Genomic DNA, 27,887 nt, shown 5'->3' with positions numbered 1-27,887 from the left:
ATGGAGGGAGAGGACTTCTGCTGCAGAGAGACGGTGGCCGCGGCAGAGAGTCCGAGGGAGGATCGGAGAGCAGAGAGAGGGGTGCGACGAAAGGCGGAGGAAAACAGCTTGACGGTGGTCGAGGAGGGAGAATTCAGAGGTCGAGATAGAAGAAGGGGAGGGGGGGGGTATATGGCAGAGGAGGGGCTGGGACGACGGCGCTCAGGTGGGACCGGACAGCGGTTGATGCAACAGAGCAGAGCTGGACGATGGATAGACAGAAGATAGACCGACAGAGAGAGATGTAATCTAGAGATTTTTCTCGAGCGCTCAAGCGATCCGGCAGATTTATGATTTATCTGGAGGCAAGAGTCTTAGGAATCAGGGCTTTCGAGACCGCGTCACGTGTTCATGATTAGAAAGCGACGCCGGCCTCGACCGCGGAGAAGACGAAGAAGACGAGATGATCTCTCCACGATATCATCAGCAGCTGCTCCACCCGCCGGCCACGTCACGTCAGGACGGTCAATAGCTTACGGAGGACCAGGCCAAGTCTCCTAGTTTAAACGCCTACGTAGCTGGCATCAGGGGACTCCCAACAAGCAGCACAGGTCCAGATTCCCAGGGTATATACTCCATACATCTGCGTCGATCCCCATACCTAAGCGCCACCTAGCCCCGGCCGAACCACCGCTTCTTCGGTCTGGCGTTGGCCTCCACACCGTTTTCCCCGTCACCGTCATCCTGCCCGGCCGCGTTCGCTTGCGGCCCGTATGGCAGGCCCTCGTCGCTCGCCCAGCGGTCCTCGTTGTACTCCCCGTCCTCGTACTCGTAGTCTTCCTCGTCTTCTTCGCTCGCGGCCCCCTCCTCCAGGTAGCTCTCCTTCTTCTTCCGCCGCCCGAACCACTTCTTCCACCCCTTCGGCAACGGCGCCGGGTTCGGGTCGAGCCCGTCCTCGTACCATAGCGCCGGCACCAGCAGCTTGTACGGCACCGTGATACCCGCCGGGTCCTGGGCGCTGATCTCCAGGTTCAGCGTGATATCCAGCCCGCCTTCCAGGTTGACGTAGCCTCCTGCGCCGTCGTCGCCCTCCTTGGCTTCTTTCTTGGCCCCCTTCTGGCTCAGGTTCGTCGGGCGCCGGTGGAAGGTCCCCGGGCGAGGAGCGACCTGCCCCCGTGGAGGGAGGTTGCCGTCTCCCGTCTCTGGGGGCGGCGGACCGCGTCGAGACAGCCTGCGCAGCAGACCGCCTTGGGGCTTGTCGCCCTTCTGCTTGCCCGGATGTTCTGGCGTGGAAGGCGTTTCCGGCTCAGAAGGCGTCCCTGGGGGCGTTGATCCTGCAATCCCGTCAGAATAACCCAGGTTGGGTCGATATCAGAGGCTGCCTACTCACCAGGTTGATACTCTCGGATAGAACACCAGTTCCGTCTGGGCAGCAGCCGCTTGTTGTTCCTCGCCTTGCCGTCGACGTCATGGGTGAAGATGGGGATCATACTCTCGTCGGTGTTCGCGTCGAAGTGATGGAGCCTGTTACGCTTGTTGAGCACGTCCGCTAGCATCTCTGACGGCGGCGTGTTGACGATGGCCGACGAGATAACATTGGGCATGTATCTGTAGTCCTTGTCTTTGGCAAGCTTCAAACCGGGGTTCGAGTAGAACTGGCCAATGGCTGCCAGGTGCACGTCGCCGCTGTTCACAGTCAGCAAAGTCCGATACACGTTTCCTGCCGACTGGTGACTTGCCTCAAGATTGTGACGCGCACAGATTTTTCAGCTGCAAGGTCCTGGAGATCCTCGATCAACCACTGCCGTTCGACCTTGTGATGCTTGGCGGTCCAATGGTCATCCAGATCATCCACGATCTCGACGCTGCCGTCAAACTTGTTAAGGAGGCGGGTATGGAACACGCCAGCTCGTCCCAGAGCTTTGACAGGATCCAGTACCCGGCTCGTCATGATATTCTCAAGCCAAACCTAAAGCCAGGTTAGAATTCCTCTTCCACAGAAATGCTCTCGAAAACGGGGAAGCCACTCACAAGTCTGGGGTAGGCCATAGGGACGCCTAAAAGCACAATCAGATGCTTCGTCTCGCCCTTGACGATTTCGCGGTGGCATCGATCCCAAATGCGATCATATGTGTCTTCACTCAGAACTTCCTCCCTCTGTAGGACGTTAGTACTGGCCGTACGACTCCCTCAAACCCAACTTACCGTCCGTTCAGTTCGACAATCCAACCCGAGGAAGGCAACGCCTTTTCCAAGGAACATGAAGAGACTCCTACTCCTCTCTTTAATGTACGGACCCGACCCGGCTCCGAGGAGCCAGCTCGGCTCGTCCGCTTCGGTCTCCTCCGGCACGCTCTGGTGCTGGAACAGCAAGTAGTATTTGAACGCAATTCTACCCAACCCGGAGAAAACGGGAGCCCGCATGAAATGGTCAGAATACGAGCCATAGCCGTCGATAATGTCATGGTCGTCCCAGATGTTGATCATCGGGATCTGCGAATTGGCAAGACTGAAGAGTCCCTGGGAGAACCACGTGCAGTACCGTTCTAGGTAGAAGGACTCCAGCTCCGCCTTCAGTTCCGGATGGAACGGCGCATGACGCTTCTCGTGAGGATTCTTGATCCGTATCCACTCCTGGAAGTACTTTGACTCCAGTAGGACCTTGTCGTTGTAGATCTGGTCGCCTCCACCGATCATGACATGGAAGGGGCGGGTCTGATGCTCCGTGAGGACGTCTCTCCAGAGGGGGTCAGGGCCACTGAATTTGTTAGGGTCTACGGATAAGCTGAAGCCGTTGCAGGTGTGGAACATGATGTTCATCGACTGTCCCCTGGCAGGCACCCAGAACCCAATAGCCGGACCATTGTTGATGCGGTACGCGATCCTCTCCTGCTTGTCACTGAGCTCGACTTCGATGTTGAACCGCCAGAAAGTCACGTCTCTGTCCGAATCGGCATATAACCGAACCCCCTTGATCTCCTTGTACTTGTCGGTGGTCTCTCCATCCGTTGAATGGATCCTATTGGTCGGGACCGGCTGCCCTGGCCCATCGCTGCTGTAGTCAATCGGACTAGGAGACTGTTCAAAGAGTCCATCATCATTCTCGATGGACGAATAATCAACGCCCTGCTCCAGATGTTCGACGGGCTTGACATATAGCGGTCTCCCGTCCCTTCCCAGTTTGATGAGGCCAGCTGTCGGGTCGACATACTCCGGCGCCAGCTGCGCGCCCTCCTCACCACTGACCTGAGCCGGGGGAGGTGGGAGAAGATCCATTGGCTGGGAGAAAAGTCGCAAGGTAGGAGGCGTCTCATAAGAAGACTTGGAGTCTTGAGTGACTATCATGATACTACCCCTCCACGTCTCTAGCTCAACGGGCCCACTGGGGCGATCTACCTTGTCTCTCCTCATGCCGGTGTAACGGAGTAGAGGACCACATTTTAGATATAGAGCAGGTTGGAAACCAGTGGTTGCTGTGTAGATTATTTATTGTCAGTAGAGGCACAGAAATAGATAACCACGGCCAAACAGCACAATTAAACCAGTGCCAACTAAGCAGACATTATCATATATATGGAGACAGGAGAAAACGACTTACATTTTATTTTTGGTACTTGCTTCTGCTGATAGTCACTAGGAAGCACTCTGCTCTGTCTCCGATTCTTAGTTCCTCCACTTGCCCACCAAGACTGGCCTTTATCAGCGTCAAAGTCTCTAAATTCCAAATCCGCAGCACGCAGCCTGGCCACGGGAGCCTGTTTCCATTCAGTCAATGGCGGCGGCGTTGGCGGTGGCATATCGAAAGACACAGTCTGTTTCTTCGGCTTGGACGGCCGATCCGCGTTGGGTTGGATGTCGCGATTCATAGATTGTTGTACGCTGTCCTGGTCCTGCGTCAGACCGAGCCCGATTGGCGCGGGACTGGTTTCCGCCGCACTGGGTCCCGGGGAGGTCTGCGGACCAGCTCCCATAGCACCAGATCCATATCCTCCGTGTTCGAATTGTTCTCTTGGTATGTTTCGAGGATCCCCGTACTCGACACGGCGCTCATACCTGTAGGCACGTGGCGGCTCCTTCTGCAACCTCTTGCTATTCGCCCTTCCAATTATATTTATTTCGTCGGTTTTAGGCACATAAGGATCAGACATAAGTACTCTATGAGAAGCATTTGGCACCGGAAGTGGCCGTCGATTTGGCGGTTGGTCCACACTTTGCGCCCGAGAGTGGTAGACTTTGACCTGCCGCTCCGCATCACGGACATCCCCAGCATTCTGCTGGTTATAGTTTTCAGCAGTAGCGTGCCGAGGTTCTTTGGCAGGCTGTACCGCAGTGTACTGAACATCACGAGAAGGTGGTTTGCCGATAGTAACTGCCACTTTCACTGCATCCTGCGGCTCCTGGTAGTCGTCACCATGACCTCCTGCAGAAAACCGCTGCGACTCTGGCTGCTTTGTTTCGGTCGAAGCACTGTGCTGTTGCAGCATATCTCGCTGCCGAGTGCTCAAGTTGCGCACAAGCCTGGCGACCTCAGCAGTCGAAGGTTCTGCCTTGGAACTCCTGCGAGAATCTGACTTCGGTAGTGGTGTCGGGGAATCATCCTGACCACTACCACCACGCGCACGCTCGCGGCGCGCTATCTGTTCTTTCAGTCGCATTTCAGCTTCTTGAACCTTAGCTCGTTTTTCTTCCTTAGTAATGCCCTGCAATGCCATCTCGAGCTGTTGAAGGGGAGATCGGTCCGGAGCTTTGTTATGTCGCTGTGAAGTCGAAGAGCGCATCGTACTAGATCGACTGATTGGTGAGATCTGGCTGCTAGAATCAAGAGTAGGCACGGTCTCTGAGGCTCTCCGCGTGTGCTGCGGTCGGATAGAAGAGGCCGGTGTAATAGAGTTGGAAGAACCATTTCTGTATGATGTGGTTGTATAGGACCTTCTCGGCATGTAGCGTCTCGAGTCTGGGAAACTCGCGTTTTGTTGTATCCCATAATTGTCGAAGTCGTCGCTTGAAGTCTCCCCCGAGAGCGCGTACCTATGTTCAGGTGGTAAATATTGCATCCTTGCAGAGAACGAACGGTCTTCATGGTTATCATACGCTGTAGTTACGCTGTCTCTGTATAAGGATGGAGGAGCTCGCGGAGCTTCTGGAGCTGCTGGCAGGTACGCCGGTCCATCTTGATGGTCCATCACAGGCTGACTGGTGCTAAGACTCTCCGGCCGTCTGTGTGAAGATGCCCTTGTCATGCCATTGGATGCTCCCTGTTGATTGCAGGCAGAGTTGCCGCTTGTAGGGCCAGAAGCCAGTCGAGACGTGGCTGTCGTCATCATGCTGTGATTATTGACCTCTATAATTCAAGGTGATGTCGACTCGAACTGTCCCTATGCTTGTGTTGTGTTGGTGGAGAACTGCTCGACGATAAGGCAAGGGGGGTTGTGTTGATGGGAGGGACTGCGTAAGAAAATACCAATGTGATGCTTGAAGATAGTCAGTGAATAAGCTTTTCAGAGTCAGAGAACACAAGACGGCTGCATGAAAGACATTCATTGAACAATGGTAGACATACGTCAATGGAGAAAAAGGTTAGTTACAAGTCTCACACAGACAGCTCTGGTGAGTAACAGTCAAGCTCCAAAATGCGCAAGATGAATTATGCCACTGGTCTCTGGGGGGTTAGTTTTAGTCAGGAACAAGCATCACATAAAGGTCCGCAACGTGGGCGTCATGGCGACAGGTGCTGATGCTGGGTTGCGCCGAGTGGGCTGGCATTCGCTGGCAGCTGACGCATGTATATACAACGCCAGTGATGCACAAGAGAGATGGAACACAGACTAAGATGGCAAAGGGAAAACTCTCTCCGTCCGGTGCAGATGGGAGAGAGATAGATGAATCCCAGGAAGATAGTGTCCAGCAGCTTTTGCAGGACTGTGGCCCAGCCTTTCAATATCCTGGTGGCTGGTTGTCAGAGTTGGCTCACGCGGGGCCGATGAACTTTCGCTTGCTGGCGGCCACTGAGAAGAAAGCTTCATTTTCTACATACAGATCTCGATGCCTGACCGCATCTTCGCGTCCCAACGGCTGTGCTGCAGACTGCAACTGTCCATGGATGCGATGGCGGCCCGCAAAAGCTTCGAGGATCCATGGAGCTCAGATAAATGAGGGGACGATGGGGGCGGAGGATGCGTTGCCAACATGCGCCACAGCGCTGGCTTACGATTCTGCTGACGATCTGCAGCGACGGGGCTTGAAAGAAGGAATAACAATGCCTGTCTTCTCTCCCGGCCCACCTCGTGAGTCCTGTCCTGCCGCATTATTGTTATTTATATAGCGCTCTAGAGGAAACGTGGTCTCTGGCCTGCAGACTGCGGGCGATGTTCCCTCTTATACTTCCCACATAGGGAAAAAAAAAAGAAAAGAAAAGAAAAGAAAAGGGTTAAAAACAGCGTAGAGATCGCATTGAATCCTCGAAGAGCTCATCGCTCAGGCGCTGCCGTGCCGTGTCTGTGATCGGTCGCTCCGCCAGGCCACGTCCGCAGAGGACGATCTCTCCGCCTTGAGCCTCCTGAAGCCCGCGCGGCCCTGCTCTCAAAGCCGCCTCCGCAGCGCCCGGAGTTCCCTGTCTTCTACAACATCCACCACGGCTTCGGAGCAGCAAAACACGGCTCCGGACCTGTCTAACTGCGCGGAATCATCTTTTTGTCTTTTCGGGGAGTGAATCGAATCTTGTTTTGCCATCGAAGATCTGGTATCGTTGATGGCAAGCACCAGTCTGCCTTAATTCTGCCGCCTGGAGAGGCGCCCTCGTCCCAGATACCATTCCACCCCCGGTTACCTACAACATGCGATTTCTTCGCGCAGCGGCTGCCTGCGCCTTAATATGTACATCGTTTGCGGACCTGAACCCTCCTACCCATGATACCCACGATTTCTTCGCCCTTCATCTCGATCCTTCGACGTCCCCCGAGCATGTCGCACGTGTCCTCGGTGCCCGCCATGAAGGTCAGGTCGGAGAGCTCGTCGACCACCATACGTTTTCCTTGCCGAAAGAGAGAAGCGCTGAGGTAGACGCGTTGCTGGAGGACCTACGAGCCCGGAGAAAGCTGCGGCGCCGTGCTGGAGACCATGCTGCAGTGCTAGGCAAGAGGTCCGATGGTCTAGACGGGATCCTTTGGTCGCAGAAGTTGGCTCTCAAGCAGCGGTTGCAGAAGAGAATACCACCACCTGTGGAGTCACGGGGTTCCTTGTGGCCATCTAGAAGCAGTGTGCAGGAAGATCCTGTGGCTGCTCAGACCAGGAAGGACATAGCCTCCACGCTGGGGATTACGGATCCTATCTTCAGCGAGCAATGGCACTTGTTCAATGCAGCACAACTCGGGCATGACCTTAATGTGACGGGCGTCTGGCTGGAAGGGATTACGGGTCAAGGCGTCACCACGGCCATCGTCGATGATGGCTTGGACATGTACAGCAACGACCTCAAGGCCAACTATTACGCTCCGGGGTCATACGACTTCAATGACAGGACGGAGGAGCCGAGACCGCGACTGTACGATGACAAACACGGCACGAGATGCGCAGGAGAGGTTGCGGCGTCCAGAAACGATGTATGTGGGGTCGGGATGGCATATGACAGCAAGGTTGCCGGCATCCGTATCCTGTCCAAGCCCATCAATGATGTCGACGAGGCTGCGGCCGTGAACTATGGTTTCCAACACAATGATATCTACTCCTGCTCCTGGGGCCCTCCCGACGACGGACAGACCATGGATGCTCCTGGAATCCTCATCAGACGGGCCATGGTTAACGGCGTGCAGAAAGGCCGGCAAGGAAGGGGATCCATATTTGTTTTCGCGGCCGGAAATGGTGCTATGAGCGATGACAACTGCAATTTCGACGGCTACACCAACAGTATCTACAGCATTACGGTTGGCGCAATCGACAGAGAGGGGAATCACCCCAGTTATTCGGAGTCATGTTCCGCACAGTTGGTGGTTGCCTACAGTAGCGGCGGAGGCGACGCCATCCATACCACAGATGTTGGCCCCAACAAGTGTAACTCGGGCCATGGTGGTACTTCAGCGGCGGGTCCATTGGCCGCAGGTGCCCTGGCTCTTGCTTTGAGCGTCCGACCGGAACTGACCTGGCGCGACGCCCAGTATATCCTGATGGAGACAGCTGTTCCCGTTCACGAGGAAGACGGGAGCTGGCAAGTCACGAAGATCGGAAAGAAGTTCAGCCATACCTGGGGATACGGCAAAGTGGACACATATTCCTTGGTACAGAAAGCCAAAGAGTGGAATCTAGTCAAGCCGCAAGCATGGTTTAACTCGCCGTGGTTGAGAGTTCTGCAAGATATCCCTCAGGGGGACCATGGTCTCGCAAGCACGTTTGAAGTAACTGCAGACGCCTTAAAGAAGGCCAATCTTGCGAGACTGGAGCATGTTACCGTGACCATGAACGTCAACCACACCCGCCGTGGCGACCTCAGCGTCGAGTTGCGCAGTCCAGAGGGAATTGTTAGCCACTTGAGCACAGCACGACGGCTCGATAACGAAGCTGCGGGCTACGTTGACTGGACGTTCATGTCCGTCGCTCACTGGTGAGTAAATTCAGGTAATCTTCTTGATTCTCCGATTTGAATTCTGACATCTCCACAGGGGTGAATCTGGCATCGGCAACTGGACTGTGGTTGTCAAGGACCTCAAGGTCAATGAGTTCAGCGGCGTCTTCATCGACTGGCGACTCAATCTATGGGGAGAGGCGATTGACGGGTCAAACCAGCAACTCCATCCCCTCCCGAATGAGCACGACGACGAACACACCATTGAAGACGCCGTGGTAGCCACGGTCAGCATTGATACTGGAGAGACCAAAACTGAACCACCCAGCGTTCCAACGGATCACATCGAACGCCCTGTGAACGAGAAGCCATCGTCAGTAGAAGCAGTTCCGACAGCCACAGCCCCTGCCGCGACGACGGGCGCAGACGAGGCTGCAGCGTCTGCTGCCGCCGAAACTGCCTCCTCTGACAGCTTTCTTCCGTCGTTCTTCCCGACATTTGGCGCCTCCAAGCGAACGCAGGTTTGGATATATGCGTCTTTGGCGCTAATCATAATCTTCTGCATCGGCCTGGGCGTCTACTTCTTTGTCCAGCGACGGAAGCGGCTACGCAACAACCCCCACGACGGCTACGAATTCGAGATGATCGACGACGAGGAGGATGGTCAGGCACTGAACGGCCAGGCCGGTGCCAAGAGACGCCGGGGTGGTGAGCTGTACAATGCCTTTGCTGGGGAAAGCGATGAGGAACTGCTCAGTGACGAGGAAGACGATGAGCCTTACCGAGACCGGCCGGGAGGCGAGGCAGGAGGCCTGCTGGAGAAGTCCAGAGACCCGGAGAAGCATGGAGAGGCCTGATATGTTGCATTCTATGCAAGTATTGTAGCATCACATTTGTTTTGATTTTGTATCCTGCATGGGTATTTTGGAGCTAAGGCGGCGTCCGTCGGGGTCGAGACCTGGCTTTACCTTATATGTTAGTGCATCAGTAATTGATTTCAGGGACACTGGAGAATACAATAGACTTTTTTTTACCCATCCTACTAGCAAAGTCGAGTATATCCGAGTATACATGCCTCGATGCGACAGTCGGGAGGATCGACCGCGGCCGGCGGGACGATGACGCTGCTTGGCCGGACCGCGACCTGGACCTGCGTCTCCAACATCAACGCCCGCCGACCACGACGCTCTCTCCGCAACTCTCCCTCCTTGACCAGCTTCGAATTCCCGGCTGCTGCAACTTGTCGCTGTCTGGACTCGTTCGAAGACATCGTTCGATCTGCCTGCCTGTGTTTCAGTCGCTCTCCATCCCTCTGGAGCTGACCAGCTCCCCCGCTCCTGGTTCGTCCTGTGATCCCGATCCCCACGGCAGTCCGTACGGGACGACCTTCCCATGGATCATCACGACGACTTTGACAGCGTTTCCTGGAGGAACGACGCTGAGAGCGACATCTCGCGACCGACGACTACAGAGTCAGATGTCGATGAAGCCCACAGACCGGACCGCGACATCAATGGCAAACGGAGGATGAGCTCGACGCATGATGAGCCCCAGGCTGGGCCTCTGGCGGACGCCGTCGACCTCGCTGGCATCGGGGACGGCGTGCTGGAAGTCACCGTCGACACGCCCTTGAAGGAGAATGATGGGACTAAGGATGCATATGTTTCATACCTGGTTACTACACATGTGCGTGGTTTACCTCTTTGCCTTGCTTTGATGCTCCCTATCCTACACTTATGCAGCTGCCTGCCTGGTTGATCTCTATGTCCACGATGTTGACTTTTGATACAACAACAGACCGACTTCAAATCTTTTCAGAAGCCTGATTTCGCCGTCCGTCGGCGGTTCACAGATTTCTACTTCCTCTACAAGACCCTGTTTCGGGAGTATCCAGCCTGCGCCGTGCCGCCGCTGCCGGACAAGCACAAGATGGAGTACGTGCGGGGGGACAGGTTCGGCCCAGACTTCACCCACCGACGGGCATGGTCGCTACATCGATTCATCAAGCGGCTAACGCTGCACCCTGTGCTCCGCCGGGCTCCGCTGCTGGCGATCTTCCTCGAGTCGCCCGACTGGAACGCCCACATGAGACTGCGGTCGTCGCGCGGGTCGAATAGCACCTCCGATGGCGGCGCCACTGGCATCTTCGATAACTTCACAGACACCTTCGTGAATGCGTTCACCAAGGTCCACAAGCCAGACCGGCGGTTCATCGAAGTCCGCGAAAAGGCGGACAAGCTGGACGAGGATCTGAACCATGTCGAGAAGATCGTGGCGCGGGTCGCCCGTCGCGAAGCAGACCTCGAAGCGGACTACACAGATCTGGCGACGCAGTTCCGCAAGCTGGTGCCCCTCGAGCCGGACATCGAGGTGCCGCTCCAGATCTTTGCTGCGTCGGTAGAGGAGACCGCGCGCGGATTGAAATCTCTCAAGGAGCATACGGACCAGAATTACCTCGGCTCCCTTCGCGATATGGAAAGCTACATCCTCTCCCTGAAATCCCTTCTGAAGACTCGGGAGCAGAAACAACTCGACTTCGAAGCCCTCGTCGAATACCGCAACAAAGCCGTCGCGGACCGCGACGCCCTCGCCAACAACCCCTCCTCCTACTACGCCTCTAACCCTCTCACCTCCTCTCCCGCATCCTTCATACGCTCCAAGATGGAGGACATGCGTGGCGTCGACCACGAGCAGTCCCGGCGCGAGCGCGTCCGCAAGCTCGAGCTCCGCATCGACGAGCTGACGCGCGAAGTCGAGTCGTCGCGCACCACGTCGGAAATGTTCGACGAGGAAGTCGTCCGTGAGGTCGCGGACTTTGAGCGCATCAAGGCCGTCGAGTTCCGTGACACGCTGGGCGCGCTGGCGGAGAAGCACATCGAGTTCTACCAGGGCGTTATCAACACGTGGGAACGGTTCATCGCGGAGATGGAGGGCGAGATTGAGGGAGAAGAAGGCGTAGGTGTAAGCCATGGTCATGGTCATGGTGCGAGCGATGACGGGTCGGAAGGCATTGAAACGAGGTAGCTTGGTCGGTCGCCTGGGTTGATATATTCACATACCATACTAAATTCAGTGCTTTTATGAGATGGGTATGACTTTCCTTGCCTTTATAGGTCCTATCCTATCCCATACAAACTGAAACGAGATCCCGTGGTCTGAATCGATTCGACTGCAGGTTCCAGTGTCGATCTGCTGACTTTTGATTGTCGAGGACAGAAAGCGAAGGGCAAATTAATGATATCGGTCGGGCTTTTATTCAGATTCCCCCATGCAGATTTCCCCATGTTTCATTTTTTTAACCTTATCACTAACACCTGAAGTGTCTTGTCTGTCTGGTTTGGAGGCGTTCTTCTTTTGCTCTGTTGTGTTTACACTACTTACTTAACTGGCTGCATGTTTGAATGTCGAACCCCACCACACACACACATACACACACAGACATTTTATGTTAACGTTTATATTTACCTATTACAGATTACTTACTGACTACTTACTGATTGATTGAATGAAATGAAGTAAATGAATGAATAGGAATACAATACAATGCAATCCAATTCACGTTCCGATATGAATATGGATATGGATGTGACATGAAATGATAAATAGCTCTCTTCCAAGGCAATGCTCTATTTTTGCCTTGGCCTTTCAGGCACTTGTTCAGAGGAAAAGACAAGAGGAATTTTGTGCCGATATGGTAGTAAAAAGGATGTAAAAAGTACCTAAAAGTTGTAGAAAAAAAGGAGCTCTTCAAGAATTGAATTGAACTGAATTGAATAAAAAAGCAAGTCGTGAAAATAAAAATAAAAATAAAACTCCTCCACACGGACTAAACTCCTCGCTAAGAGCAAGTCAAGTCGATCAGATAAGATCAAATCAAGTTCAAGAACAGAAAAAGAGAAACCTTGTCTCCCGCGCTATACTGTAATTCAGGGCATGCACCTCTAGCTCCCTCACTTCAACCAACAAGGCCAGGAATAATAAATAACAAATTGCATGTGAATTTTTTCTTTTCCCCCTTCATTTCGACTTTGACTTCGATTTTCCGTCGGCAGTAGTATTGTTATTATGATTGTTATTGTTCTGCTTGAGCTGGTTTTCCGCGCACTCAAAGTCGATAGAGCTGGGACCCGCTTGGGGGCCGGAAACGGCGGGGTCTTGGGCGCGGAGGGTGAGGCGGCGGGCCCGTTCCTGTTGTTTTTTTTAATTTTTTTTTTAATTTTATTTTCAGATTTCAGAGAAGGGTGTTGAATAGAATAGATAAATATATTTATTCGTTGGAAAAAAAGGGTAGATTTTGAACCAGGAAGAAAAAAAATAAAAGAAATTGACTGGGGAATTTATATGAGTTGTACGAATAGTAAACTCATACTCCCATGAGGTCCTCTTCATCGAGCTATACCATATATAGACACTGCATTTCACCAGCGTGGAGGGAGGGGCTTGGAAGGAAGACAAGTCCAGTGATATAGGTAACATACCTCCATATATATCTGGTTTGGCGTCTTCTCCGCGGCTTTCTCGCCCGCCGTCAACTGGAGATAGACCTCGTGGTCATACCCGATAGACAGCCTGTTGGACGAGGAGGACTTTGGTTGAGCAAAATTCGGACAGAGCTCAGTATCCATGCTCTCCGTGGTAGTAGTAGCCGTAGGGGTCGTAGTAGACGGCATCTGCCGCAGAGTTGAATTCTTCTGTAGGTATTGTATGAAGATGGCTGAGCTGAGCTCGTATCAGCGAGGCTGCGTCTGGATGTCCTCTAAGGCGATCTAGAAAAAGTAAAAAGGCGCAGTAGTGAAGCCTGGTCACCCAGATAAATACTTTTTAACGACAACCAGTAAAGCAGAGGACGATCAATCTGCAGAGAGAACACCCAAAGGACCAGGGAGCGGAGCTGGAGCTGTATGCGTATGCAACGGCAACAGTAACCTTCCTCAATTCACCCCTCGGTCTAGCTCCTGGGAATTATTCAGCTGCTGGTGGCGTGGTCTGATGTGCGGCCAGGCTATCGTAAGGCTGTGGATTGAAATGAAATACGAAATAATAAATGAAGCTGTGCAAGAAAAACAGGTCGTCTTCAGCCCAGAGGATGTGTGCTACTGGATAGGATTCATAACCTAGAGGTTATTTCATGCCGGGCCCCGTTTCGCCGTCCAGCACACCACAGCAAAGTCCACGAGGCAGGGCGGCATCCCGGGCTTTCTTGCAGATCTTATTTAACGGTTGCAGAGCAAAAAAAGGCGGGTCTTCCGGGGCAGCCAAAGGGAGGGGGCAAAGAACAAAGCCCCGTTCATCGTCCATAGATCAGAAAGCTCTCAGGGATGAGCAGGACGTTCGCAGGGGAGCCGGCGTTGTACCTGCGGTGGCTGAGTCTCTGCAGCAGCGGTAACGACCAATGACCATGACGCTGCCGCCGCCAAAAGCGATGACGAGAAACTGGTGGTCGCACTGGATGACAATCAAGCATATTCTAGCTGTCTTCTACCCGAGCAGTCCACCGGCTGACGTGGGTTGACGCTTCGTGCAGGGCGCTCGAGACACAGGCGCGTTGGACAGAAGACATCATTCCCTGCAGAGAGACCGGTTAGAGCAGTCAGAGCGCATAAGCATAACGTGGTTCTTCACGATCATGATTATAATTAGAAAGCGTCTTCTTGGCAGGTATCTCGGAGAGTGTCCGCTGGCTGTACAGTGTGTACATGTACATATACTGAGTACGAGATAGAGGGGTTGAAGAGAAGACGAGGCCGTTTGCTCTGTTTGCAGCACCGCCGCCTTCGGACGCTGCGGAGACATCAACTCTCGCGCTCCGCGAGCTTCCAGGGCGCAGAAACCGCAGAGATGAGGCAGCTCGCTCGTTCTGCGCTTCGTCCGTACGTCTGCCCGTCGTGCCAGCGCGGTGTACTGGCAGGACGGAGGAGGTTCGCATCCAAGGCTGACAATGTCCCCGAGGTATACGATGTAGTCTGCGTCGGAGGCGGACCAGCCGGTCTGGGACTTTTGGCAGCGCTCAGTATGCATATATCAGCCCAATTGCTGCCATTGACTAAATATTGAAGCTAACAGAGCTGCATAGGAGCATCCCCGGTTACATCCAAGCTCAAGGTCGCCCTCGTTGAGAGCCAGGACCTCAGCAAGGGCCGGACATGGTCTCTCGAGCCGCGCCTGTACTCCAACCGAGTCAGCAGTCTCACCCCGTCGTCTGTCGCGTTTCTAGAGAGAATTGGGGCCTGGCAACATGTGGACAGCTCTCGCACGCAGCCTTACCACGAGATGCAGGTGTGGGATGGCGAGACGGGCTCTCGAATAACCTTTGATTGGACCGTCGAGACCTCCCCCTTCGAGGATCCTCGGATAGTTGCAACGATGACGGAGAATGCGAATCTCGTTCGGGCGCTTTTGACCCGTATCTTCTCCCTCGGTGAGGAGGGTGTCTCGATCTTCTCCAACACCACCGTCTCGTCGATTGAGAATGGCACCGACTATGCTGACGGACCCGATCTGTCCGCCTGGCCGGTTCTCTCCCTTTCTCCCTCTGCCTCCGCAGCCTCTCAGCCGCCATCCCGTATCGCAGCCCGTCTCCTGATCGGTGCCGACGGGATCAACAGCCCCGTGCGTACGTTCGCAGGCATCGCTACAGATGGATGGGACTACAACAGGCACGGCATCGTCGCTACTCTTTCACTGTCTGAGCCGGCAACCCAGCCCTTCCCAGCCGGGCTAAAGACAGCTTATCAGCGCTTCCTCCCTGCCCTAGGTGGCCCAATTGCTCTGCTCCCGCTCCCCAACAACCACGCTACGCTGGTCTGGTCCACGACCGTAGAAAACGCCGCATACCTGAAGTCTCTGCCCCCGAACGCGTTCATCGCCATGGTCAACGCTGCCTTCCGCCTCTCAGGCACCGATCTTCGGTACATGCTCCGCCTCGAACCTACCGCACGTTCATCCACAGCAGACATAAGCCAGCACGAGGACGAACTGAACTGGCGACTCCAACACACCCCTCAACCCTCTCACATCCCTCCCCCGGTGACAGCCGTCCAGGACCGCAGCGTGGCCTCCTTCCCTCTCCGCTTCCGGCACACATCGACCTACATCTCCCCGCGCGTCGCCCTCGTCGGCGACGCCGCGCACGTCGTGCACCCGTTGGCCGGCCAGGGCCTGAACCTGGGCCTCGGCGACGTCGCCTCTCTCTCCGGCACGATCGAGTACGCCGTCCGCCACGGCATGGACATCGGCGATATCCTCAGCCTGGAGCGGTACCCGCACGAGCGGTACGCCGTCAACGCCAAGGTCGGCGCCGTCTGCGACCTGCTGCACAAGCTGTACAATGTCCCCGGACAGGGGCCCGTCACGTGGGCGAGGAGTCTGGGGTTGGATCTCATTGATAAGGTGCCGTTCGCGAAGGGGTTCTTGATGAGGCAGGCGAATTGAATTGGTTCAATTGAATTGAACCATAGATGTGGTCCATAGACATGTCTTCGTGGTGATGATGACTTCCGGCACTTATTTTCCTATGTACATTAAATCTGTGATGAAGAAGAAAGTTGCCAGAGCGAAAAAAAAACTTCAACCGGATGAATTTCGTCACGTTTAAAAGATATGCCTCCAACGTTAAGGACAATGGCTTCATCATTGAAGTTCTACGGAACTTGCGTACAGTATGTAGATCAGACCAGAAAATATTAGGTACTTAATTCCGGCTTATATCTTATCTAGATAAGATCTGACTTGCTGTCTCAGATAGGGGGTATATTTCCATCTCTCCTTTTTTTTTCCTTTTTTGTGTCTCCATACACATATGAAATGAGACTAGCAGAATTCGGATATAAAAAAGAAACAAGACTGCATTCTATCTCATTTCGCCAGAGAAGAGGGTAATAAAAAGAAAAATAAAACAAGGAGATTCATTTCATTTCTTTTCTCTTTTTTTTCTTTTTTTGTCCATTCATTTACTTCATGCTCATATCCATTCCATTCCATATCCACATTCTCAAACGCCCGAATCCTCAGACCCTGTCTTCGGAGGCGCCTCTTTCTCTTTCACTTCCAACCCCTCCACCTTCTCCACGAGTTCCGAAACCGCGGTGGTACCTTTCTGCGCCTTCCTGGCCAATCTGGCCTTGACCTCCTCGGGGAGGTTCTTCAGGTCGACCAGCACGCCTTCCTTCTCCGGGTGGCCTTCCTCGAGACCCATCTCCTTGACGCGGACTTTGCCCTGGGCGAGTTCGTCCTCGCCCAGGATGACGGCGAAGGGGATGCCGCCGGATTCGGCGGCCTTGAATTGCTGGGGAAGTTTGGGTTTGACTTTGTATGAGAATTCGGCCTGTTTGGTATTTTGTTAGTTCTGTGTTGTGTATTAGGGAAGGGGGGAAAATGGCAGTACGGGGATTGCTTTGCTCACCTTGATTCCAGCAGCCCACAGCTTGTTGCAGACTTCCATCCGCTCCTTGAGCATGCCGGTGAATCCCTTTCCGCCAAAGGCCATGACGTAGACGTCGACCTCACTGGCGCGCATGGCCTCCGCGTTCTTGTCAGCCTCCATGCGGGCCTTGGTGATGGAGAAGATACGGTCGACACCGAACGAAATGCCGACGCAGGGGATCTGCGCCCTGCTCGAGAACATGCCGACCAGGTCGTCGTAGCGGCCACCAGCGGCAACACTGCCAACGCCCACGGATGGGTCGTTTGATCGGTCGTCATCGTCAATGTTGGCGCCCTTGGCCTTGTCCTTCTTGCCGGTCTTCTGCAGGTTCTGGGTCTCCGCGGCCCCCGTAGCGGTGGCAGGCGCGGAGCCTTCCGTGACGACTTCGTAGATGACGCCCGTGTAGTAGTCGAGTCCGCGAGCCAGAGACAGGTCGAAGGAGATCTTGTCCAGCACACCGAAAGCCTCCAGGTACTCCATGAGCAGGCCCATCTCATCCAGACCCTGCTTGGCGGAGGGGTTCGCGGCCAGAACCTCGTCTTTCAGAAGGTCCTCGAGCAGATCCCGTCCTCCCTTCCTGACAACGTATGTCTCGATCTTGTCCGCCACCGCTCCGTCGAGTCCCTTTTCTTCGGTCATCTCCTTCCGCACGTCGGCCCAGGGCAGCTTGTCCAGCTTGTCGACGGCGCTGGAGATGGGACGGATCTTCTCCGGCGGCACACCGCAGACCGCGAAGATACCGTCCAGGATCTTCCGGTGGTTCAGCTTGATCGTGTAGCGTCCCTGCCATCCGAGCTCCTCGAACACCTCCGATGTGATCTTCATGACCTCCGCGTCCGGGACCATGGGGTCGAACTGGGCGCCCGCGATATCAAAGTCACACTGGTAGAACTCCCTCATCCGTCCCTTGGTCATGGCCGGCTGATCTCGTCGGTACACCTTGGCGATGTGGTACCGCTTCATGCTGCGGACGTCGGGGTTCATGGCGAGCCACCGCGCGAAGGGGACGGTCAGGTCATAGCGGAGCGAGCAGAGCTCACCACCCTGGTCCTGGAGATCGTAGATGAGCTTCGAGTCCTCGCCGTACTTGCCCGCGAGGATGTCGCGCAGCTCGAAGACCGGCGTGTCGAGCGCCGTCGCGCCGTGACGCTTGAAGACCCCCGCGATGGTGCTGAAGATGCGATCGCGGAGGATGGCGTCGGAGCCGTACCAGTCCTTGGTCCCCTTGGGGGTCTTGAGGTTGAACGACAGCTTCTCCTTGGGCATCGTGTCTGTTACCGGCGGGGAGGGATCGTGGTTGTAGGAGAGGCGGCGACGGTGGGGGATGGTGGGGGTTGTTTTTGGGCGGCGGAAGGCCGCTGCTGCTGTCGGGCTCCGGTAGCGGTAGCAGTAGAGGGGAACGACCTCGACGGCGGGACGGCCAGCAATTGCTCGTCGTGCTGACCGCAGAAGGCCGGGATATACAGGGGCCTTCATACACGGAGCCGGGATGAGGAGAGGGAAGAGAGGAAGGTGTATTATATTATCTGCAAGGAGCTCGAGGTATTCTCGGCGTTCGACATCGCCTTTTTTTGATACTGGCCGAGAGCGGCAAGTTTCTCCATTGCTCGATCGGGAAGTTAGGGTTTGGGGCAAGATGTCAGCATACACCTGAGGCATCACCGTCCATGATCTTCTGCAAGCTCAAGCTTCGAAAGATCTAGCTCCTGGCCAGATGTCTTATCTGCAGCAGTCTGTGTTCAGCACTGCCTCGCCGCATGCCACCAGGAGCGAATCAGCTTTTACATCAGGCAAGCTGCTAAGGTGATCGACTGTTTCAGATGACAACTGTCGTGTTCTGTTCAGCGTAAAAGCAGATGTCAAGCCTCGACGTCCTCACTCAGAGAGGGTACTTGGACAGGTGAAGCAGGGAAACGCAGGTGAATTGAGCAGAAAAATACCAGGGGGCTTGTCAATAGTTATCAGTATCTCCATCGTTTGTATTTCCTGAACATTATTCAGCATCTTCCGTCTCTCTCCGCATGACATTCCAGTTCTGTTATCTTCAATTGTTTCTCCTTTATTACATATATCAAGATGGTTCCGAGCCTTTTGACTGCACCATTACCTCGAAAGCGTGATATCAACAGGAAAAAGGAGCGACAACGTCATCTCAACAATGCTCTCGTTGCACTTCCCTCTGCGAGGGAGCGATCCTTGACCATTCCCCTTCCCGAGGGGCCGCAAACCATAGTCGTGTCTAAGGGCGAAGAGCAACATCAGCGAACAGAGAAGCAGCTGCAGTCGTCTTTCTTCGCCAAGCTTCCTCCGGAGATCCGTACCAAGATCTATACATATGCGCTTGGGGGTAATACGTATAAGATCCTGAAAGATGACACCGCGAGATATGTCAAGTGGATAGCCCAGGGGAGGTTGATGTTATCTTTGCCTAGGACTTGTCGTAGAATGTATGCCAGTTTCTTCATTCTGACTTGGAAATCTCTATGTTTGTCCAAGTCTACGTTACCATACTGACAACCTGCCAGATACTCCGAAACAATAGACCTCCTCTACAGCCAAAACACCTTCTTTTTCTGCGACTACGACACCATCCTCTGGTTCGCATCCACCATCCTCCCGCACCGCTTGGCCGTCATCCGCAGCCTCGAAATCGAATGGGACTGTATATGCTTCTTCGACCCGCGCCTGCAGCCGCCACCCCCCTATGACAGAGACACCTGGTTCGAAGTCTGGAGGACGCTGCAGGCCATGCCCGGTCTCCGTGAGCTGAACGTACGGATCTGGAACGGCCCGAAGATGAGCGCGGAGACGGAGGCTGAGGTGTTCAAACCGTTGACGGAGATCAGGGGGCTGGAGAAGTTTGAGTTGGAGCTGCCGTGGAGGTATCAGGGTGAGGGGGTTGAGGGGCATCGGGATGCGCCGTTTAAGATTAGACGGGTTCGTAGGAAGTATGCTGCCGACTTCTTCGATTGATGCCACTAGAAGACAGGCAGGGGTCGACATATTTTTTTGGTGTCTCTAAATTTTCTGGAGTTGGGATTTGTGAATGCTATTTCTATGACTCTCTTGCTATAGTTTGTCATAAACCCGCTTAATGTAATTGAACTCGAGGTTAAATCTACTTAGGATTTACACCTATATAATTCTTTGCAATGGAACAAACAACCTATTCGCACATTCAAGAGCCCTTCGCTTATCTTAAAGCAAGCAAGCTCACTGTTCGTCATAGCATTGAAAGATTATAGTCTCTGTCCCAGACGTGGGTGCCCATGTAACCATGTAACCAAAGAACAAAAGCGAGGGAGTGATAGAAGTGTACGCACTGGTACCAATGCTCATATTCCATCTCTCCCAAGATTATCTGGTTCCATCCAGTCCTCTGTCAGAAACGCATCTTCGCAGTTATTGCAGATCTCAAATAACGTTGGTTCATGACCCGTAGCAAGATCGGTCTCCAAGTTTCAGAACCGCACCTGACCACTCGACTCGTCCGCATCCAGATTCTACGTCGTCCACCTACACCATCTGTCGATCAACTGAAACATACCAGACGCCTTGCTGCTGTATCTCTTGCACGATTATTACAAGTTGGGCTTCAATCAGTAGCAATTCAGAAGTCCTCCCCCTCATTCATCGACGTATCAGTCCCCTCGACGAGACGTGCCGCTCGGTGGAGTGCTGATGAACCTCAATTGTCAAGGCCTCGACGTTTTAAAAGACCGGGTACCATTGCATTAGCCGTATCACTAAGGTGCGCTTTTACAATGGCTAATAGAGACACTGCTAACAGTCTAATACTATAAACTTTGGATATGACTCGGTCGAATCTCGGTGAAAAATTGCGCATCTCAAATGGTCAGCTTTCTATTGGACTGTTAAACCCGAATATATGCATACGATCTTGCTCTAGGACGTCTTGACGAGTGCTAAATGCATGAGATCGGAGGCAATTTGCTCCTGTGAGCGTTCATGGGCGGCAGACAGCATGGTTTGCCTTAATACGCACGGCCCAAGCCGATCGCATTCATCAAGAGAAACATATACGGTGACATCACAAAAAAAAAACGAGCGCACTGACAGGGATATCAACATTGGGGATAGCATCGATGATCTCTATCACAAAGACTCTCTGTCCGTTTCCCGCTTGGGGATGATTCTACAGAATTAATGGCGCAGTCCGGCGTTCGAGCTTTGCCCCACGAAACATGCTGGGGGTCTCAGACGGGGAAATTGACACTGATCAACAACGTCGGGAAGTAGTAGTCAACGGCCTACTCTAACTCCATACTTCCTATGTCCCACGCGGAAGGGCACATGGCCCCAAAGCATGACATAAGGCGCCGCGCCTCGCCAGCACCCCCTTGCGTGCAACTCACTGGCTGGAAGCCTCGACCAGTCCCCGCCGCGCCGCTAGAAATAACCCCGTTCGTTTCTGATCTGTAGGTTTAGCTCAACGGACCGACCGAACCCACGAATCATCAAAAGGGCTCAGTATCGTTGCCCGGCTGGGCGCCAGTGGCTTGACAAGTTGAAGGGCAATTAATATCCTTCTAGCTTGGCAAAGAGAGCTTTGACCGTTCTACAAGTTACGATGCGCACCGTACAGACGACTCAGACAAGAATGATGCTCTGAGCCCTGATGGACCAGGCTCCATATGAATTCTCCAGGTCTCGTGTCATGTGGCGGGAGACGAGATAAATATGAAAGTTCGATACAACCATGATCCTTGCGCTCCACGTGGTCATCGCATACCATACTAACCATCTATTGCCTGTGTCACCTTGAGGCTGTGTCTTGGCTGTGTCTTTACCGCTCGAAACATGGTGGACTCCGTACAGTGGAAACTACTTTGGTCAGATCGTTTGCAGGTTGGTCTGTCCTCGCCACACTGCCGCAGCGGTGTACTTCCCCTCATTTGTTTGGAGAAATACGGTCCAGACTAGGCGTCAGAGTCTACTCCGTACAAGCGACGCCGACCGAGCTGGTTAAAAGGTCACGATGGTCGGCGACACCGGGAACAACCACTTCCTCGACCTCCTTCCGTCAAGCAAGGAGGTAGCATAAAATGTAGCCTCCAACAGCAATGACCAACAACCAGCAAGTTAGACGAAGGACCGTCTGGCTTTCCGGTGACGATGGTGGAGGGCCAGACTCCGACAGAGGGGGTGGAAGAGAACGCACAGTGGATGGGAAGAACAGGGACTGCTCCATGGATTCGAATAACATTCCCACGTTCTGCGGAATCCTGATCGGTCGCGGAGGCATGGCAGGACCAGAGTGTGGGAGCGGCTAAGGGCATTGCCAGCCGGCTGGCAGCAAATCACATTCCCTGTATGGACATGCATCGATGCTATGCAACTGCAAACCCATGGCGAGGGAGCTTGGATGCCTGGAACGACGCCTGGTCGTTTCTGAACTGCGGACAAGATTTCTATCAAGGAAGAGACGGTGATGCCCTCGTCACCTCGTGTGCGCCCATGGCTTTAAAGACCTTTGCCGATGCAAAACGAGGACACCGACCAACGCAACCGTAGAGAGTGTGGGCGGCTGACGCCAATCGAGCAGGTCGAAGGTTCTACGGCATCGGACCTGGCGATTATTGTTCGTTGCAACCATGCCAGCTGCGGGCCTGTGCATGGAATCCCGCAGCGACTCCACCGGAGATAGGCACACGTTCGGATGTGGACCGCCAGAGTCTAAAGAAAGCCGTCCCTGCAATTGTCCCAGCAGGGCCTTAACGATAGCTGGTTAGTCGGACTGCCGCAGAAGTCCAGACAGGACCAGCAACGGTGTTGGCCGAGCGCCTACTTGTACGACCGTGGTCTACCCCGTCATATCCACGGGTACTACGTACCTGCGAACTGATCAACGATCTGACACGCAGCACCTAAATCGTCACCCATATTGCTCTGTAGCGTACGGGCTAGAATATGTCGGAGTCAGGTGTCGCCGATGACGCAGAAACGGCCCCCGTGGCAGCTCAGGCTCTCCAGCGAGCTGGCTTCTATTCATAAGTTTCATACGTAGTTATACAGCTAGCCGTCGGAGACTTGTAGTGCGGCGTCCAGGTTGACTCCAGACACTCCCCGTCTGCGCCAGCCCGCCGTCAAAGGCCGGGGCGTCTGTCAACCGCCGACTTTCCCCAAAATAACTCGTACCCGGGCGCCGTCCTTCTCCGTCATACACCTTTCACGCTCTCTCTCCTCTCTTTTCTCTCGCTTTGTCATCCTTCGTTCTCCTTCTCAATTGCCTTTTGGTTATCCTTACTGCTTTCGTGGCGTCCCTCATTGTATGCGGACGAGCACCTCCTTTGTCCATTCCCGCCAGCTCTCTCGAAATTCACCGGGGCCTTCTTGCGCGCGCTGAGCTTCCTCCTGCACATCTTCTCGGGAACCTAAGGCGAATTACTTGCATGCTCGATCAGATCCCACACCCTTAATAATCGCCCTCAGTAGACCGCTCGGTTGCCAGACAGCTGGTTGTTCTTTTTACTCTCCCCGCCGACGTACCGCGGTTGTCGTACACAGATATCATCAGGCAGCGTGCCCCGGTAGCACATCGTGGAGCTGACCGTCGGTTCCTTTTACTCCAGCGCGGTGGTTGCCAGATGACGCTGAATGTTAACTCTCTTGTGATGCTATCAGTATGGGGTCATTCTTCAGAAACTTAAGAGGGAATGCCGTAAGTCTTCCTACGAATCTGGACCACAGTTGTTTGCCTATGATTATGAGACAGCAACTAATTTCTCTATCCTTGATGTAGGGAGCCTCGAGCCCCTCGCCCGGAACGACTCCGACAAAGAGGGAACCCAATGCGCCTCAGATGACTCCTCTGGAGAGGATGCTACAGGATGCTGGCCCCGTACGAAATGACGGTAGTGACAAGTTCTTTGGAATGGAAAACGTGAGTGCCCGTGCTGCCTTTACGTTGGAAATACCCATTGCTAACATCTTATGTTCCCAGTACGGCAACACGTGGTACGTTTGCTCGAAACCTTCCCGTCGTTGAAGATCCCTGCTCATAAAGTTGATCCCACAGCTACTGCAATTCGATTCTACAGTGTCTATACTACTCTGTTCCTTTCCGAGAATCAGTCATCAACTATCCGAAGCGCACACCCATAGAAACCCTTGAAGCGGCCCTTGCCAAGAACCTTCGCTATCAGAATCCCGATGCTCATCTCGAGACAGAGGCCGCAGCGGCAAGACAGAGAGCGGCCAGTGGCCAGTCGTCCGCGAGGACCGCGGGTGTACCTCCAAATCAGCCGCAGAAGCCCGAGGATAAGGACTCCCCGGAGTATAAGAAAAAGATGGCTATGCAAACCCTTCCTCTGTTGGAGACTAAGGATAACGCAGCGAGTTACGGGATGTCAGAATCGTTGTTTACATCTCTGAAGGATATCTTTGAGTCTGTTGTCGCAAGCCAATCGAGGACGGGGATTATCCGACCGCAGCACTTTTTGGACGTTCTAAAGCGGGAACACGAGATGTTCAGGACGGCGATGCACCAAGATGCCCACGAATTTTTGAATATACTGCTGAATGAAGTCGTTGCGAATGTCGAAGCGGACTCGGTGAGGCAACTTGAAGCGGATAAGGATTTGTCGAATCCGGAAAATGGAGACTCTTCCGAGCGTGTTACAGCGACTACGGGATCGGTAGCACCAACTCTCGCGACATCAAACGGTTCGAAAACGCCAAATACGACGCGATGGGTGCATGAACTTTTCGAAGGAACGTTAACCTCGGAAACACAGTGTCTTACCTGCGAAAAGGTTTCACAAAGGGACGAGGTCTTCCTGGATCTCTCTGTTGACCTCGATCAGCACTCATCGGTGACATCGTGCTTGAGGAAATTTTCAGCCGAGGAGATGCTGTGCGAAAGGAACAAGTTCTACTGCGATAACTGTGGCGGACTTCAGGAGGCCGAGAAGAGGATGAAGATCAAACGTCTGCCTAGGATATTGGCCCTGCATCTCAAGCGCTTCAAGTATACCGAGGATCTGCAGAGACTGCAGAAACTGTTCCACCGAGTCGTATATCCTTACCATCTGCGCCTTTTCAATACCACAGACGACGCTGAAGATCCCGATCGCCTTTACGAGCTATATGCAGTTGTTGTACATATTGGAGGTGGGCCATACCACGGGCATTATGTTGCCATCATAAAGACGGAAGACCGAGGTTGGTTGCTGTTCGACGATGAGATGGTGGAGCCTGTGGACAAGAACTACGTACGGAACTTCTTCGGAGATCGACCGGGGCTGGCGTGTGCCTATGTCCTTTTCTACCAAGAGACGACGCTGGAGGCGGTTCAGAGGGAGCAGGAGCAGGAGAGTATGACCCCAATGCAAAGCTCTCCAGAACTGAAGGATCTGTCGATCAAGCAGAATGGTACTCCAGTCTCGCCAGGCTTAAGTCATGTCCAGAGTGCCGCCTTCCCACGACCATCGACTGATGAACCTGGTCGGTTCAGCCCCCTTAAACACGCCGCAACTGCACCACCACTTTCCGTGCAGCCCGAAAATGGTCTGCCAGTTAATGTTATCCCTGTTCCTCCGGTGCCAGCGAACTCAACGCCTAACTCCTCGGCCCCTCTGAAACCCAAGAAGAGTGACATTCATTCGAAAAAGGAGCGAGCCAAGGAAGAAAAGGAGCGAAAGGCTGCAGAAAAGGAAAAAGAGAAGGCTCAGAAACAGAAGAGGAAAGAACTTGAATCGAAAACGAGGGAGGATCATAAGCGCGAAGACGCGGAACTGAAGGCTGCGCTCGAAGCTAGCAGGGCCTCCAAAGCTGAGGAGGATCGTCGCAATGCTACTGACGACGAGAAGAATAATAAGGAGGAACATTCCAGGACCTTAAGTGGCAGTCTAGGGCGGTTCAAACTCGGCGGCAAGCCCGTTAATCATAAGCTTACGAGGAAACCGAAAAGGACATTCTCTCAGGGGCCAATACCATTGCCCGAGCACGAACCGGTTCTATCTGATGCTGAAATGTCCGAAAAAGAACCCCCACGGCGATCGGTGCAGCTTCCGAAGCACAAGGACTTGGTCCGCGAAGACGACCGTGAGATCCCCAAGATCGAGTCAACCAGACATAAACACGACTTGTCAGGACACCACGGAAAGTGGAAGAGCTTCATCCTGAGGAAGAAGTCCTTCAACATACTTTCATAGCATCGCTCCATCTCACGTCTGTTGATCTGTTGACTTCAGACAGGGAAGAGTAACTGTTCTAAACATTCTTTCTTTGCACATATTTGTTGCTATTTTGACCCATACATATCGCCTTTGCATACTACTCGCCGTTCCTTCTATTCTACTTGCACATTATGTCCGGCATCTCTACTACTTTTTTTGGCCGTACGCTTTTTGCAAGCATTCTTACGTGGGCATTAGACGCCATCATTTTGTTTTGTTTTGATACCAGAGTCAAGGGTCCAAATGGCGCTAGAGGCGTTCTCATCATCGATCAATCGATCATATCCAGAACATCAGCATCTGGGGACACCAAATCCAGGGGCAAAAGGGGTACGGGGACTGGCTTATTTTTTAATTATTTCATTACTTTCTTTCATTTGGGTACGGGGATCAGGGATAAGGGCTGTGGCTTGTTAAATATTATCTTGGAAAAGTACATGGGATCGCTACTTGATCTTTCAACATAACATACAATGGGGTTTTGGTTATTATCACCGAGACAATTGTGGATGTATGTGATTAAAAATCAAAATCTATTACCTTATTCTCCCGGGGATTAGCTTTGGGAGTGCTGTACTGTCCCATTTAGTGATAGAGTCCTTTCCGGCTACAGGTTACACTGGAGGTCCGCTGCTTGGTGCAGATTTTGAGCCGCTTTGCGCCAGGTATCATTTGAAGCTCTGAAATATAAGCTTTCTCTGAACGATAGTCATTTTACGTTTCCAACTGCGTCAGATCATTCTAAGTAGAAGGTATGAATTTAGTAGTCGTTAAGCTAGTAAAACATTAGTTACAAAAAAGAAATATCCATTTTTGACTTGCGCTCTCGAGAAAGTACAAACCCCAACCAACCCCTGACATTCCAAACCGGAGAGAACGCCTGGCAGTTCTTGAGATATCGATTAAAGGGAAAAAGGGGGGTAAGTAAATGTTGTAGATGGTGTCACCGAAGTAATGGACAGGGTTGTTGTTGTCCTGCTGTGACTTCTATCGGTGTAGTTCTCCCCTTCTCCATTCGCGAAAGGTCCTGATAGAAGTTGAGTTGAGGCACGACACGACCGGCTGTTGCTGTATACTATCCAGTTCTATATCGGTTGCCTCGTCCACGATGCAAGCTTTCGCGTTTAAATAGCCGACCATTTTGGTCGGATGTTATGGAATTTTCCTTCCTTCCTTCCTTCACGCCGATCATCCTAGGATCAGCTCGTATATGATGATTATGGTGTTTATCACGATCAGCGGTACTGTTTTTGTTTTGAAAGAAGCATCGTAACGTTAGCTATCGTTGTTCCCATTGCAGCGACCACTTCACCTGTCTTCGACATGGAGAGAGAAGAAGGAATGGCTCGAGAAACAAGGCATCTAGGAAAAGGGAAAAAAAGACATACTTCGCATAACGGTCCGCACGCTCGCGATCAGGTTCACCGACTTGGCCTTGATGCTCTGGTTATCGTAGGCTGCGCCGAAAGCTGGGTCGGCCTGTGTACGGCCCCATCCGACTAATATCCATCCAGTGTTAGAGACATCATCGGGTCTGCGACGACAAAGATCGAGAGCTGGATTGAATCAACATACTCCTAGCTAGGAAGCGGTCTTCACTGAGGACGGCGATAGAATTGATTATGAGGACGATTACTGCGCGCGCGGACAAATATGTTAGCCAAAAAGGATGGTGATGGGGGACGGGGGTCAGCGCACCATATACGAGTCTCCCCAGACCGAAGAGCAACAT

The 27,887-nt window shown here is 53.3% G+C and overlaps 10 protein-coding genes across 10 annotated transcripts; 5 read left to right on the top strand and 5 right to left on the bottom strand.

Moving 5' to 3' along the window:
* Nucleotides 1-651: 651 nt before the first annotated feature.
* VTN00DRAFT_10126 (uncharacterized protein) lies at nt 652-4,757 on the bottom strand (the record flags this gene model as incomplete). Its single annotated transcript, XM_069426748.1, has 6 exons — nt 652-1,313; nt 1,370-1,665; nt 1,719-1,948; nt 2,011-2,136; nt 2,185-3,452; nt 3,578-4,757. The coding sequence occupies 6 exons, from the start codon at nt 4,755-4,757 to the stop codon at nt 652-654; spliced, it is 3,762 nt and encodes a 1,253-aa protein (XP_069283888.1).
* Nucleotides 4,758-6,812: 2,055 nt separating this feature from the next.
* Nucleotides 6,813-9,390, top strand: VTN00DRAFT_10125 (uncharacterized protein; the record flags this gene model as incomplete). Its single annotated transcript, XM_069426747.1, has 2 exons — nt 6,813-8,572; nt 8,631-9,390. 2 exons carry the CDS (start codon nt 6,813-6,815, stop codon nt 9,388-9,390), a joined length of 2,520 nt encoding a protein of 839 aa, XP_069283887.1.
* A 73-nt stretch (nt 9,391-9,463) lies between these two features.
* VTN00DRAFT_10124 (uncharacterized protein) lies at nt 9,464-9,803 on the bottom strand (the record flags this gene model as incomplete). The annotated part of the gene is made up of 2 exons (XM_069426746.1): nt 9,464-9,501; nt 9,605-9,803. The coding sequence occupies 2 exons, from the start codon at nt 9,801-9,803 to the stop codon at nt 9,464-9,466; spliced, it is 237 nt and encodes a 78-aa protein (XP_069283886.1).
* Nucleotides 9,804-9,925: 122 nt separating this feature from the next.
* On the top strand, nt 9,926-11,557 carry VTN00DRAFT_10123 (uncharacterized protein; the record flags this gene model as incomplete). Its single annotated transcript, XM_069426745.1, has 2 exons — nt 9,926-10,219; nt 10,331-11,557. The coding sequence occupies 2 exons, from the start codon at nt 9,926-9,928 to the stop codon at nt 11,555-11,557; spliced, it is 1,521 nt and encodes a 506-aa protein (XP_069283885.1).
* A 993-nt stretch (nt 11,558-12,550) lies between these two features.
* On the bottom strand, nt 12,551-13,203 carry VTN00DRAFT_10122 (uncharacterized protein; the record flags this gene model as incomplete). The annotated part of the gene is made up of 2 exons (XM_069426744.1): nt 12,551-12,721; nt 13,012-13,203. 2 exons carry the CDS (start codon nt 13,201-13,203, stop codon nt 12,551-12,553), a joined length of 363 nt encoding a protein of 120 aa, XP_069283884.1.
* A 1,168-nt stretch (nt 13,204-14,371) lies between these two features.
* VTN00DRAFT_10121 (uncharacterized protein) lies at nt 14,372-15,964 on the top strand (the record flags this gene model as incomplete). Its single annotated transcript, XM_069426743.1, has 2 exons — nt 14,372-14,543; nt 14,607-15,964. 2 exons carry the CDS (start codon nt 14,372-14,374, stop codon nt 15,962-15,964), a joined length of 1,530 nt encoding a protein of 509 aa, XP_069283883.1.
* A 559-nt stretch (nt 15,965-16,523) lies between these two features.
* On the bottom strand, nt 16,524-18,431 carry VTN00DRAFT_10120 (uncharacterized protein; the record flags this gene model as incomplete). The annotated part of the gene is made up of 2 exons (XM_069426742.1): nt 16,524-16,856; nt 16,935-18,431. The coding sequence occupies 2 exons, from the start codon at nt 18,429-18,431 to the stop codon at nt 16,524-16,526; spliced, it is 1,830 nt and encodes a 609-aa protein (XP_069283882.1).
* A 600-nt stretch (nt 18,432-19,031) lies between these two features.
* On the top strand, nt 19,032-19,928 carry VTN00DRAFT_10119 (uncharacterized protein; the record flags this gene model as incomplete). Its single annotated transcript, XM_069426740.1, has 2 exons — nt 19,032-19,402; nt 19,481-19,928. The coding sequence occupies 2 exons, from the start codon at nt 19,032-19,034 to the stop codon at nt 19,926-19,928; spliced, it is 819 nt and encodes a 272-aa protein (XP_069283881.1).
* Nucleotides 19,929-23,601: 3,673 nt separating this feature from the next.
* VTN00DRAFT_10118 (uncharacterized protein) lies at nt 23,602-26,131 on the top strand (the record flags this gene model as incomplete). The annotated part of the gene is made up of 4 exons (XM_069426739.1): nt 23,602-23,637; nt 23,719-23,859; nt 23,920-23,933; nt 23,995-26,131. 4 exons carry the CDS (start codon nt 23,602-23,604, stop codon nt 26,129-26,131), a joined length of 2,328 nt encoding a protein of 775 aa, XP_069283880.1.
* A 1,212-nt stretch (nt 26,132-27,343) lies between these two features.
* Nucleotides 27,344-27,887, bottom strand: VTN00DRAFT_10117 (uncharacterized protein; the record flags this gene model as incomplete). The annotated part of the gene is made up of 3 exons (XM_069426738.1): nt 27,344-27,399; nt 27,544-27,654; nt 27,731-27,887. The coding sequence occupies 3 exons, from the start codon at nt 27,885-27,887 to the stop codon at nt 27,344-27,346; spliced, it is 324 nt and encodes a 107-aa protein (XP_069283879.1).

This window comes from Thermoascus crustaceus (genome assembly GCF_041956765.1).
Source record: "Thermoascus crustaceus strain CBS 181.67 unplaced genomic scaffold VTN00scaffold_9, whole genome shotgun sequence".
NCBI lineage: Eukaryota > Fungi > Ascomycota > Eurotiomycetes > Eurotiales > Thermoascaceae > Thermoascus > Thermoascus crustaceus.
This window is presented reverse-complemented; position numbering and strand designations above follow the sequence as displayed.